The 14,076-nt window shown below is 37.9% G+C and overlaps 1 protein-coding gene across 18 annotated transcripts in view; it reads right to left on the reverse strand.

Moving 5' to 3' along the window:
* PLEKHA5 (pleckstrin homology domain containing A5) overlaps positions 1–14,076 on the reverse strand; it is a 251,562-nt gene that overhangs the window by 77,365 nt on the left and 160,121 nt on the right. For 15 of the 18 annotated variants that reach the window (XR_004028349.1, XR_004028350.1, XM_030804988.1 and 12 more), the window contains 2 exons: positions 11,491–11,610; positions 10,584–10,637 (listed from right to left, as the gene is read on the reverse strand). The exons of 2 other annotated variants lie outside the window; for them this stretch is intronic. Coding sequence is in view for 14 of the 16 variants with exons in the window: in XM_030804988.1 (XP_030660848.1) it covers positions 10,584–10,637; positions 11,491–11,610 (174 nt within the window). In the remaining 2 variants the exon portion in view is untranslated. Of the gene's footprint in view, positions 1–10,583; positions 10,638–11,490; positions 11,776–14,076 lie in introns of those variants that run through there. One more of the 18 variants, XM_030805000.1, reaches the window with a different exon arrangement.

Below are 14,076 nucleotides of genomic sequence, written 5' to 3' on the forward strand. Positions count from 1 at the left end.
GGTATGCTACCTATTGAAACCACTCTTCAACAGGAAGCAGGGAAATTTGAAGTGACTTCAGTAACGGAAGAATGTAAATAAGTCTCTTTATAACTGAAGGGGTTATTGAGATTATTTCAGAAGTTTTAAAGTAATTTGAATAAATTATCTCATGTTTTTCCTGTAAGTAAAACCTGCAAACATTATTATTGTTACATAGTCATAAGAATCAACAATATTTTTAAAGATACAGCTAGACTTTATAATATTTCCCCTTTTCTTCAAGGAAGATAGATTATGTACTTGTGGTATATTTGAAAGCAAACTTTGAAGGCCTGGGCTAGTGCCATTCCAAATAACTTACTTACATTTGCCTACGGATAAATTTTACAGATCTGATTTTTTTTTTACTTCAGTAGCTTAACATATTTTCCTTGTTTAATGGCCTTTTCCTAATCACTATTCCTTTAATTTCAACCAAGGCTACTACTATGTTTATTCCTGGCATCCACAGGAAACAGGAAATATTAAAAGAACTCAAGATCAATTAAAAAAATCTTTTACTGTGAACATATGGTTTGAAATTGTCACATTTTCTTCTTTGCAAATATTTTAAGGATACACTAAAATCTACCATTTTTAAGTGAAAAAACATTCCTGAAGTGAAAATCTTACATCTCTGTTAGTCAAAAAGGTACTTGTTCTTGCCATGGATCAATCTATTCTAAAATATACTTGAATTTTATTTTATTTTTGAGACGGAGTTTCGCTCTTGTTGCCCAGGCTGGAGTGCAATGGCGCGATCTCGGCTCACCAAAACCTCTGCCTCCTGGGTTCAAGAGATTCTCCTGCCTCAGGATCCTGAGTAGCTGGGATTACAGGTATGTGCCACCACACCAGGCTAATTTTGTATTTTTTTTTTTTTTTTTTTTTTTTTTTTAGTAGAGATGGGGTTTCTCCATGTTGGTCAGGCTGGTCTTGAACTCCCAACCTCAGGTGATCCGCCCGCCTCGGCCTCCCGAAGTGCTAGGATTACAGGTGTGAGCCACCACACCCGTCCAAATTTTAAATCAAAATTAAAATAACTTCTAGATAGAAGGATCTGGATTTTATCAATGGTTAACTGTGTTCTTACAAAGATACAGATGGCACTGAGTAGCTGAATTCCTATCATTAATTCAAAGATTTATCAGCTTATGTTTCAACAACATAATGACACCTTTAGGTCAATTTTAGAAATGTTTTTGGCATTTATACTCAACCTTATTTCTTTCCAAGTTTTGAACAAGAATTCTACACTGTGGGCATTAGCATCATGCCTTATCTTTGCATCCTGAGTTCCATAAATCTTTGCAGAATGAATAAACTTGCTGAAAAATGTACATAAAATTAAGGCAGGGGCAAAACCTACTGTAAAATTAAGACAGAAGCGAAGCCTGGTATAATGAGCTACTTTTATAATTTTTTAACTGTAAAATAGTATTTATAATATTTTGTAAATAAAAATAGAATTGTATAACTATTATGCATTTTATAATAGGTAGGGACATTTTGTTTTCACTTTGCTGTCTTGTTAGAGCCATAGCTAGAAGCTGATATTCCTCAGGTAACAAAGACAGCAGCCTGAAACTCTAAGAACAGAATGACCCATTAATTTTGAAGGAAGTTAAAATAGAATTTTTAAAAGATGAAAGAAAATCCATTAATAGAAGGCTTTCACCCCAGCTTATGATTTTGGGCAAGTCATGGAATCTGATTTAATGGGGATAAAGGTAATTGGTCCGTATGCTGCAGAGCCTGTGTATGTGAAACAAGTGGGATGTGGTATAGGATGGTGCTTTGTGAACTGTAAAGTGATACTTACACAGTAAGGTTGAACAGGCACTACACAGGTATACCATGCAGAGAACGGAGTGCTTTGGAAGTATCTGAGAAATGGTGAGTCACTGGCTGGAAAAACGGGTTTATGGGGGAGGAATTATTTCACAAGTTGTGGCGTGGTGGTGGAAGACTGAAGGCTTAAATGACAAAAAGAGACTTTTTTTGTAAGGCAAAAGGAGTCTGTGAAATTTCCTGAGTTGGCTAAAAGACATAATGTGGCAGGAGCTTCAGGAAGATTAAATGAGCAACTGGACCTAATTTCAACTTCAGCAGTCATAGACTTCCCATTTACCGAGGGCTTACTAGTTCCTCTTACTGTGTTAAGAAGTTTATAGATATTACCTCAATTAATCCGTAACAACCCTTAAAGGTTCACACTACTACTCTGTTACAAATGTGAGAGTGGAGGCTTACAGTTAACGAACTTACTATCCAAAGCCAGGGAAATTAAGATGAGGAATATCCAAGACTATTATACAATAAAACGGGATACACGACGAAATCCAGATGTGAGACCAGGAATATTGCTATGTGCATGCGGAGATTCAGGAGAAGCATTACAGAGATTTGCTGACTCAATGATTTGCTGACTAAAGATTCAGGAGAAGCATTGCCAAGATTTGCTGACTAAATGGTAACGAGGGATCTCACATACATAAGGTGTTATGGTAGCCTTTGTTCTCCTGAGCAAACACCATGCCAAAATGTAATCAGCTAAAAAAAAATCTGTTCAGATAGTTCTATAGAATCTCATGATTTTTCCATTTTCAGCGAAACTGTTTTTAAAGTACATTTAATTCCAGTTTAAAGTTATCAGTTTAACTTTAATACATGCTGATGTTGGGCAGACAAGATTTTAGGAGAACATAATACAACTCCAGGCACTTGTCTGACTTAATTCTGCCATTTTCACAAATTTGGAAAATCTCCATCCTTACAGTGATGGAGCGGCAGGCAGGATGCCAAGGAGGCTTGTCATACCTTAGGTCCTTCCAGGTAGTCTGCCACTTGTTTTTCTTCTTCTTCATCAGTCAGACTGTGAAAGACTGGTGTCAGGCTGTCCCAGCCATAGCCTGTAGAGGAGACTCGGCCTCACTCTCTCTATGTGTTATCCTCTTTCCTGCTGGGGGTTTTAAGGTGCCAGCCTTAAAGTTCCTGGTCTAAGCAAATAGTAAAACAAGAGTGCTGATGGCTCTCAAAGCCCACTGAGTTCCTTCTGAAGGAAGATGTATTCAATAAATGTTTGTGACATGACCAAAGTTAATAGCAACTGATATTCTGAACCATTTTTTCTATTATTTTATTTTTTTGCTTTAGCTTTTTGGTCAGGGACTTGAGGGATAAAGATGACAAGCTTTGGGCCAGGCGTGGTGGCTTACACCTGTAATCCCAGCACTTCGGGAGGCCGAGGCAGGTGGATCACCTGAGGGCAGGAGTTCGAGACCAGCCTGGCCAACATGGTGAAACCCTATCTCTACTAAAAATACAAAAATTCACCAGGCGTGGTGGTGGGTACCTGTAATCACAGCTACTCGGGAGGCTGAGGTAGGAGAATCACTTGAACCCGGGAGGTGGAGCTTGCAGTGAGCCGAGATTGTACCACTACACTCCAGCCTGGGCAACAGAGTGAGACTGTCTCAAAAAAAAAAAAAAAAAAAAAAAAAAAAAAAATGACAAGCTTTGTTTTGGGTACATTGAGGATGTGCTGAAGGCAGAAATTTCAAATGGAGATCTCCACAGGCAACTAGAGATACATAACTGAAACTGTGGAGAGGTGTTTTGGATAGCTTTTTTGCCCCTCTCCACATTTTTTTGTTTCAGCTATTGCTGAGTCAACCACTTTGTGTATGGGAAATCCACGTAGGCATAAACTCAATGTGGTGGTGAGTTAGTCTCACAGGGCAACCCTTAATCAATGGAGGATGGGAGCCAGTACAAATGCTTCCCACTTCTATTGTTCACTTGGGTAATTCTGCAGTGTTTCTACTCATTTGTCAACAGGCATCAATCAGTCCCATAAGGCCCAAGTTGCCCACGGCAGTTGATAATATACCCCTTCCTTCCTTGTTTACTCTCTTCTCTCACACCTTGATATCACTTCCCAAAGGAAACTCCCTGCAAATGAGCCCACATTAAGAAAGCCCACACTACAGACTCTGCTTTCTGGGAGAAACCCAGCAGGGCTAGAGATGAAGACTCACACAGTGACAGCTAGTAAAATGAAGAATAGATGAAAACGAATTCTCAGTTGAGAGGACACCAAGAGACGGAGATCTTCCCCAGTTAGCACTGAGATAGGTTTAAAAAAAAAAAAAAAAGCTAAAAAAATGGGACAGATTACTGCTAAGAGCAGACCCATGATAATAATGTAAGAGCACTAAATAGGCCAATTTAAGAGACACATATTAAATTCTAATCTAATCCATTATCCATTTAGTCATACAGTTCTGCCATTATTATTATTTCATATCCTGCTCAAGAATTTTCTGAGTTTTATCTCTGTCCCTCCTACTCCTCTTCTTTTTTTGGAGACGGCGTCTCCCTCTGCTGCCTAGGCAGGAGTGCAGTGGTGCGATCTCGGTTCACTGCAACCTCTGCCTCCTGGGTTCAAGCAATTCTCCTGCCTCAGCCTGCCGAGTAGTGGGTGGTACGCACTACTACGCCTGGCTTTTTTGTTATTTTTAGTAGAGATGGGGTTTCACCATGTTGGTCAGGCTGTCTAAAACTCCTGACCTCAGGTGATCCACCCACCTTGGCCTCCCAAAGTGCTGGGATTACAGGCGTGAGCCACCGTGCCCAGCTCAAAAATGATTTTCTTACCCTCCTCACAAGAAGTTGATGAATGTTTTTTAAAAAATATACTGATAAAAGGACACACACGTAGGTGCTGACTCTGTTGAAATCTATCCCCAGTCTACTGGATCGCCAAATAAACATGAAATGTTCTTCATTCTCAAAAAAAAACAAAAATGTACTGGTAAATTATGAAGAAGGATTCAGCTATTGACTCTGGCAAACCTTAAACATTTTCATGCAAAAAAGAACACATAGGTATGCTTGAACTGTATTTTTTTTTTTAACTGTACTATGGCAAACTGATTTGTCAGGAAAACTTCCTGCTCTTCCATGACTTTGAGGATAAGGTCCTTTAGCTATATGATGTTAGAAGAAGAGGCCAGTTACTGCAGTAGAATATCATAATTCTGGGGGGGTTGGTACATGTTTGGTTTACCCACAGTAGGGAGCATGCTTACCAAAAGCACGTGAAGCATTGCTCTAAGTCTCTGGATCCTTCTGTACATCTCCACCTACATACTTCGTAGTCACAGTTGCTAATATCTCACCTTCTGTTATCATTGCCTACTTGAAAACCTGGCATGAAGGTTATTAGGGAAAAGGAAAAGGGGAATATCATTTAAGTTCCCTCACAACTGCTCTTCAAACACTAGTAGGGAATGTTAGAAAGAAAAAGAGTAAGAAACAAATGGAAGGAAAAGCTAAAATAGAGGTGAGGAAAATGGAGGGAAACACGTTCCAACTTCCCCATTCCTATTAATACTCCTTTCATGCCTGCATCAAAAAAGTGCTACCTCTTCATTCATGGAGAGTTTTTGACTGCTTCCTCTCTTCAGCTCCTGGTCTAGTTTCTAAATGCCTAATTTCATTCTTTTGCTCAACCCAACCAGTCCTGGTCCAGGCTACAGGAGCCAAGAACTAGAAACTAGCATAGATCTAGTAAGTGACAAGACTGAGAAACTTCAAGTCCCTACTCCCAATGTTAGATCTGCTGAAGAAGGCATACATGTTCCTAAGATCTGAGGTTCGCACACTGAATACTTTTTTTTTTTTTTTTGAGATAGAGTCTTGTTCTCTTACCCAGGCTGGAGCGCAGGGCATGATCTTGGCTCACTGCAACCTCTGCCTCCCGGGTTCAAGTGATTCTTGTTCCTCAGCCTACCAAGTAGCTGGGATTACAGGCACACACCACCAGGCCCGGCTAATTTTTGTATTTTTAGTAGAGATGGGGTTTCACCAGGTTGTCCCAGGCTGGTCTCGGAATCCTGACCTCAGGTGATCCACCCACCTTGGCCTCCCAAAGTCTTGGGATTACAGGCATGAGTCATGCTGCCTGGTCACAATGAGAAATTTTTTTTTTTTTTTTTTTTTTTGAGACAGAGTCTCACTCTGTCGCCCAGGCTGTAGCGCAGTGATGTGATCTTGGCTCACTGCAACCTCTGCCTCCACCTCCTGGATTCAAGTGATTCACCTGTCTCCGCCTCCCAAGTAGCTGAGATTACAGGTGCCCACCACCATGCCTGGCTAATTTTTGTGTTTTTAGTAGAAACGAGGTTTCACTATATGTTGGCCAGGCTGGTCTCGAACTCCTACCCTCAGGTGATGCACCTGCCTTAGCCTCCCCCAAAGTGTTGGGATTACAGGCATGAGCCACTGCGCCCAGCCACTGAATACATTTTTAAGAGAGATGTTTTCTTCAGTGTGGTTAGGGTGTGTGATACTGTTAGTCTGGTCTTCAGATATAGCACAGGGTAAAATACTATCTTTCATGGCCTGGCTTGGGAATCTAACCACCAGGGATACTATTAAAAATCCTTAATAACCAGTAGGGTACAGGAGCCAAAACAACCAGTGTGCTCCTTCTTCTCTATCTCACAACCAAATATCATCAAATGGTTTGGCTACAATCAGCTCCTATGGAAACCTGTTACTCCAGTTTCAAACAAATGACTTATAGTTGGCTCTGTGGAACCTTTTAGGGACTCCTAATCATAAAATGATTGCTCAGCAGGGCAGCTTATGCTTGATCTGCCCTGTTAGGAAAAAATTTTTTTTTCAAAATTTTATCTTTCCCTCATAAAATAAACACCAGCCACTATGGCACTTTCAAAGAACTACAACAGGATATTTCATTCTTCAGGGAAGGAGACCCCACTTTAACTGCTGATAATCTGAAATTTACTTCCAACCTCCTGGCAAGTACACAGCAAGGGCAACACTTTACTTATAGCTTCCCTCCATCCCTATTATATTTTGTTAGGCAGAAAAATAAACATGGGAAAAGCTAATAAATGTTAAATCCATTCAGTAGATGCATTTTAGGATGAAGCTGGCAAGTGTCACTTAAACTGTAACCAAAAGTGTCTCCAATATTCAGCAACAACTAAGCTGGGTGAGAAGAAAATGAGTTACTGATATATTACGTATTTATTTATTCTCTACATAGAGCATGGATGAGGTACATAAAATATATAGTTGGGATTACTGTATGTATACAGGTTCTACTTTGGGCCTATGCTATCTTAAATTTCACAAAAATGACAAATAAACCAGTGCTAGTCTTACATAAATGTGGACTTTGACTAATACACTAACCGGGCTATGGAAACATAAACAAACTGTAACAGTGTACTTCATAATGAAACAAAGAACCGAAGAAAATTCTACCATGCAATTAGTATAGCTACTGTTATTTTTAAACCACTTTAATACATGATTCATCCTCATAAACCGTGATAGTGAGAATCAGATTTTATTGCTGAAGTTATAGGCACCAGAAGTCAAGATTTTTGGATTGCCTGTTTAATATGTAAATCTGTAGACTTTCAGATAAGGCAATTTTATTTTTTATTTGTAATTAAACATTCCAGTAGCATCAGAAATGAGTTGACCTCTGAAGCACCTATGAGAATACTCTTTGGGTCTATTTTTTTTTTTTGAATAGTGACAGCGATTAACAGAATTTAAAGAAATCACAGTTTTGCTTTTGATTATTATAATACCTCACAAGGGGCAGGAGGAAAACTACATTTTGTTGCTGGTCTTGGGTTATTCTGATGATTTATTAGGGGAGGCAGAATAAGTGTTAAGAGTGAGAATAGATTAGTACATGTTCATTTGTTATGATATATAGTATAAAATGTGACCAGAGCCTTTTCCTCTTTCAGATTTTATAATTTACTCTCAATTTTGTGGTTATATAAAACTGATGAATCAATTCATAAATCCAGGGAACCAATAATCCCTACAAAAACAACAGACCTGGTACTCTAAAATGTTACGTTACTGGCAGTAACAAGATTAAAAGCTGGAAATGTTTGAGCTGAATGAAAAATTTTATTAAAATTCAAAGTCATCTAAATCATAAATTTTTAATAAAATTATTTAAAGAGAGATTTTCTTTAGGAAACCTTAAGGATATATACATTTAAGTATATCTGAGTTTTTGGGCAAAGTCTCCATCATGTTTTCATATGCTGTCTAATTATTACCTAAAAATGGCCCAATTTTTGCTATCAAAATATTCTTACTTCAAACACAAAGTATCATTCAAACAATTCTGTAATTCTTCTCATTATCACAAACTTTAAAAATTGAATAGCTTTACTTCAGATAAATTACTGGAAAAGCTTTGGTGACATGTTGAGAGAATAAAGATCAATAACACACTGGGATGTTTAGAAGTCACCGGTAGGACCACAAGCATGGAGCAGTAGAAAAGGTTAAACAAAGCTTCCTTCGAGAGGAGTGATGGGAATGTGAACCTCCACGAGATCTAGGTCATTTAGGTAAAGGGATAAAACACAATCTCGACCTGGGAAAGTGATTGAGGAAGGGCATCTTAGCATATGGTGGTGGTTTGATACATTTACCTGTCCTTTTCTAAAATTTTCTGAAGTTCTATGTCTCTGCAAGCTTTGATTCAATGAGGTCAGTAATAAATTACAGTAAACCACAAGGTTTACTTTCAGAGATGCTGGGTAACTTCAGATTCATGTTTATATCATTGTTTTTTAAACCTATTTTTTAGGACTATTTGCAGCTCTAAATACGAAGGAGTTTTTTATTTCCCATGTATCTTAGCAGCTTTCTGGCAGTGTGGAATTTTGAAGGAAGATGCATTTTTCTAGTGCATAATATACAAAGTGCATAATATACACTGTGGTTAAATTTCAATAGCCTCAATCTCTGGATTGAAGATCTGGATACATGAAATGCTGATTTTTAAAGCATTCCAATGGCCAAAATGCTGATGAAAATGTTTTGTGGAAAATATATAAATTTTATATTAACAAAAGTGTGTTACTTTTAAAAATTAAAATAAGGAAAATGATTTAACACCTTTCAAAGGGTTATCCTAATGCAAAATCCCTCTTTAAATACAACTAATTTAAAGTAGCACATTACTGTTTTGTTTCAAGCAGGCAAATATAAATATGAAAGCATTTGTCTTATTTTCCACAGTAATCTCTTTATTTGATAAAATAGTCAAGTTTGGACATTTTGAAACAAGCTAGAATAAGTTTTAGCTTGACTTATATAAAAAATGCATTCAATGAAAGAAATTATGTCTAATAACAAAAAATTCCCAACAAATTAAAATTAAATATTAATAGAGCATTTTATAAAAACTGAGTCACTCCTTGTTCAATGCCACTTTCTTTTTCTTTTCTTTTTTTTTTTTTTTGAGACAGAGTCTCGCTCTGTTACCCAAGCTGGAGTGCAGTGGTTGATCTTGGTTCACTGCAACCTCTGCCTCCAGGGCTCAAGTGATTCTCCTGCCTCAGCCTCCCAAGTAGTAGGGATTACAGGTGCGTACCACCACGCCTGGCTAATTTTTGTATTTTTAGTAGAGACGGTGTTTCACCATGTTGACTGGGCTCGTCTCAAATTCCTGACCTTAGGTGATCCACCCGCCTCAGCCTCCCAAAGTGCTGGGATTACAGGTGGAAGCCACCACACCCGGCCCATTGCCATTTTCACATTTGAACATTCACCTCAACCAGGTACACCTGGTGCCACCACTGAGGTAATGCTAGGAATGTGAGCCTCCTATAAAACTGGCTCTACACACGTTGGCAAAGACCAAACACTGGAAGTCATCAGCAAACAGGGAATAAGGACAGGCAACTGAAAATCACCTCCACTACACACTTGACCCATCTTCCTTCCTCCTTTACTCTCTCCATCTCTCTCTTTCTCTGTTTCTTTATTTTTAAGACAGAGTCTTGCGCTGTAGCCCAGGCTGGAGTGCAGTGGTGCACGATCTTGGCTCACTGCAACCTCCACCTCCCGGGTTCAAGCAATTCTCGTGCCTCAGCCTCCCGAGTAGCTGGGATTATAGACGTTCACTGTGACGCCTGGCTCATTTTTCTATTTTTAGTAGAGGCAGAGTCTTTCCATGTTGGCCAGGCTGGTCTCGAACTCCTGGCCTCCAGTGAGCCGCCTGCCTCGGCCTCCCAAAGTGCTGGGATTACAGGCATGAGCCATCGCATCCAGCCAACTTCACCCACCTTTAAACTCCCCTTTGGGAGTACAGAGCAGGCTACATTCACCCTCCTTCTTGCCTTCCAACAAGACAATTCACAGCTTGGTGTCTGTTCCTTTAATTAGGTCAGCTCCAAGCTGAGATAAGCCTCAAGGAGTAGGTGTTTTAATGGGATAAGAAGAAAGAAGTCTAGAGAATTTAGGCTCTCAATTTCAGGTGACCCAACATTTGTATCCCTCTTTACCTCCACATCTGTCCTTTCTCCCTGTTTATTATGGAATTCCTGAATCCACCTGGTCAGAGATTTCATATTCTATCACTTGTAAAAGTCATGTTATTAATTCAAAGTGACTGAAATAGCTGAGAAGCCTGAAAAACTGTATTATATTTAAGAAGTTCTATTAAGTATTAAAAGTAAGAAAATCTCTATGAATCCCACCTGATGATCCAAATATATGGTGTTCCTTTGGAGATGATGTGAAAGAATTTCATTCTAGTAGGCACCAATTAAGAAAAAAGGGACAGAGAAAGAGGATGTGGAATTCAAGAAAAGGTCAATTTTGGAATAAGAAAAACAGGTAATTTACTACAACCTATTATATTACAGTACATGACAACTTTCACGCACATGCTCCCCTGTAAATGGTACCGCTGACATATTAAATTATAAAATTATATTTTGTTTTGTAAGAAATTAAGTAGACATGCATATGAACAATGAACTATTAAGCAGAAAAATTCCTTAAAATAGCTTTAGCAAACTGACTGTTAGAACTTTTACATGTCAATTATTTCCTCTAATATAGTACTACTTCTTTCAATAAGATGTTTCTTATATAACCAGAGCTATAAACCCTTTGAGAAACAGTTACGTGTTCGTTCTTTTCATTAAAAATAAAAGACATTTTAAAATTAATTTTTAACATTTAAAAGGCAGTATTATTAAAGTTATAATGAATTTTTAATTTATTGTTTTACTGGAAATTATAGGACTTCTCAATACTTGTTTTACCAGATGTGGAAGTCACAGTATTCAGTGAATAACATGAAGTTAATGCATACATGAAGTGTTGTACCCATTGCCTTCCTCAAAACCAAAAGCCAGTGGGTGAGCGGGTGGGTAGAAGGCTAAGAAGAAATGCACCCTACCTGTATTTTCTTTCAGTAACGTATAAATAAGTTGAATTCTCAAATTCTCAAAGGGTTAATAGGAGATTCTAATGTTGTCACTATAATGATGGTACGGGCTCATGCTCAACACTAATGACGCTGATCATATTGACTAATGAGTGGTTCAAAATAAGAGATGACGGCAGACGACACAAACAAATCTCTCCATAGCTGACCTTTGGGCTGTGGGCCTCAAGCTTTAGCTGCATGAGCTGTGCTAACGTATGCTCCCGGATACTACTCAGTTCGGCTTGCTGCCGTCTCAGCTTTATTAGCAGCAGCGTAAGCTCCTCTGGCTGAAGGAGTACAATTTAAGAATCCAAACAGTGGAAAACAGATTAATTGTTGTCTTAAGTGACAGATATTAAACCAAGATTTCTTGGCAAGTTTCCTCTTATGGTTGACATCAAACATAGTGCCTAGGCACTATGATGATAGGTCCTACATAAATGCATAGATATCTAGAGAAATAGAAGGAACAGTGTTACTTTAAAAGATACAGCAAAACAACAGTAAATTAAGGCATTTTCTCAAAACTCATGAGAATATTTAAATGTTAAGTACAAAAAAGCACAATGCCAAAAAAACATTATAAAGGTTTGTACATAAGCGCTACTAAAAAATTATTAAAAGAGATTTTACTAAGATATCTAAAAAATTACACCTTTCTCCAGCAATAGTACAAATACCTGCATGTCCAACTTTCTAACAGAACATACATAAAATAATTAAAATAAATGTAGGCCGGGCACAGTGGCTCACGCCTGTAATCCCAGCACTTTGGGAGGCCGAGGGAGGCAGATCACAAGGTCAGGAGTTCGAGACCAGCCTGAGCCCCACCTCTACTAAAGATAAAAAAAATTAGCCAGGCGTGGTGGCACGCAACTGTAATCCCAGCTACTCGGGAGGCTGAGGCAGGAGAATCGCTTGAATCCAGGAGGCAGAGTTTGCAGTGAGCCGAGATCACACCACTGCATTCCAACCTGGGTGACAGGGCGAGACGCCATCTCAAAATAAATAAATAAAATTAAATAAAATAAAACTTGGATATCTTCTCATTATTAAACTTGGGATCTGGGTTCTATTAATTACTTCCCAGTTATATTCTGAAATGTCACTGTTGCTGCTTTCATATAGCATTTTTTATGACCAAAAGATCAGTTTTATTTTTTAAGAAAAAGAGTTTCCATGGGCACATAAACCCCCCTTCTTCACTCTGGGAAAAGAAGAGAAACTTTTTTTGGTTCCTGATTGGTGACTGTGATCCAAAGGAAAACAAATTTTCAACGGTGGATGAAATTCCTTAATGGGCCAATTTAATATACTTTTCTTAGAAATACAGTAAAGTATAGTCATTGGCAGTCTTATAGCCCATAAAATATTACTTGGTATTTCTCTGAGCTTTGTTATGATTAACAACTGAAAGCAGGCTACAGGCTCTCCTCACTTGAGTGCTGCAATGTACTTTTAAAAATTCCAGGCTAAAAAGTATTCCCGAGATTGGTTTGTTTTGCCTACACAACAGCATTGCACTAGCTCTCTTCTGTTCCGTTTATTTGCTATTGCTCTTTATTTTCCTACAATTCTTTTCAAAAACAGAAATCATTTTTAACCATTATCCAAAATCATATTAAAAATTACTGCCTTCAGACAGAAAAAGTGTTAGCAGAAGTAAACTACAGTTACTATTGGATTCCTTAGATAAAACTGGGTATCCACAGGTGAGACAACAGTTTTTTACTATATATTAAATGGTTAAAGAATGTTTGGTGTGTGAGATTTAAATAAACCACCTAAGGAAAAAAGAACGGTTGCTTTTGCTCTGATGCCAATCCTATCTTGTGACCTCATGATGCTAGGATAGTCCTTATTTTATGCTCATCATCTCCAACACTCGAGGTCTTGCTAGGGAGAAGGTAAGGTGGGGAAAGGGATTTAGATATTCTACGAACCCAGAGTGATACCGCAAGAAATACTGAAACTCTGGTTTATTATTTATGGAGCCAAACAGATTAAGAGATTTTCAAAAGGATGAAAGATACCAACAACTTTATTTAGATTTTGAGGCCAAATAAAGAGGCACATTTGACCAAAGAAAGTAGCAGGTGGTAAATAAATTTTGTGCTAAATATCCACTAGAGGGAGCAAGGCAGAAGAGAAACATTGGTGGTATGCTCTTTAGCATTTACTCCATGATTCATGACTATTTCTCAGGCCAACAATCTAATGTTTTAAAATTCCCACATTTAAAAGTTCTTAGTCTTAATCAAATAATCTTTGGCAAATAAACTGCAGGAAGTTTAAGGCAAGGAAATATTTCATTTTATCTAAACGTGTAAAGATAAAATAAAACAATGTTTTTAGAAAACACGAAAGATGAATTTGATTACTGCAGGAAAAGAATTTTAAATAATGAACAACTATATACACAGGTGCTAAAATCACATCTTTACAGAAATTGAGGTGATCTACTGTCAATAAAGCCAGTGCCCCTGATAAAAGAATACCATTAAACTGAAGTGAGGAAAAGTAATCTTTTCTCTTTAACTAGAAGTATCCTGCTAATATAACTCCTTTCCAATTAACATAACACTGACAATGAAATGATAATGGTAAATACTTGCTTTGATTGAACGCTTGTTACAGTCTTTCTTTTTCTGCTGATATGTAAATCAGTTTCTTTTATTAACAGCTCTAAAGAAGTTAATCTAAAAATTCACACGAAAAACTTAATACGCTGGTAGTTTGACTACAAATAGCTG

Source organism: Nomascus leucogenys, chromosome 23 (genome assembly GCF_006542625.1).
Source record: "Nomascus leucogenys isolate Asia chromosome 23, Asia_NLE_v1, whole genome shotgun sequence".
Taxonomy (NCBI): Eukaryota; Metazoa; Chordata; class Mammalia; order Primates; family Hylobatidae; genus Nomascus; species Nomascus leucogenys.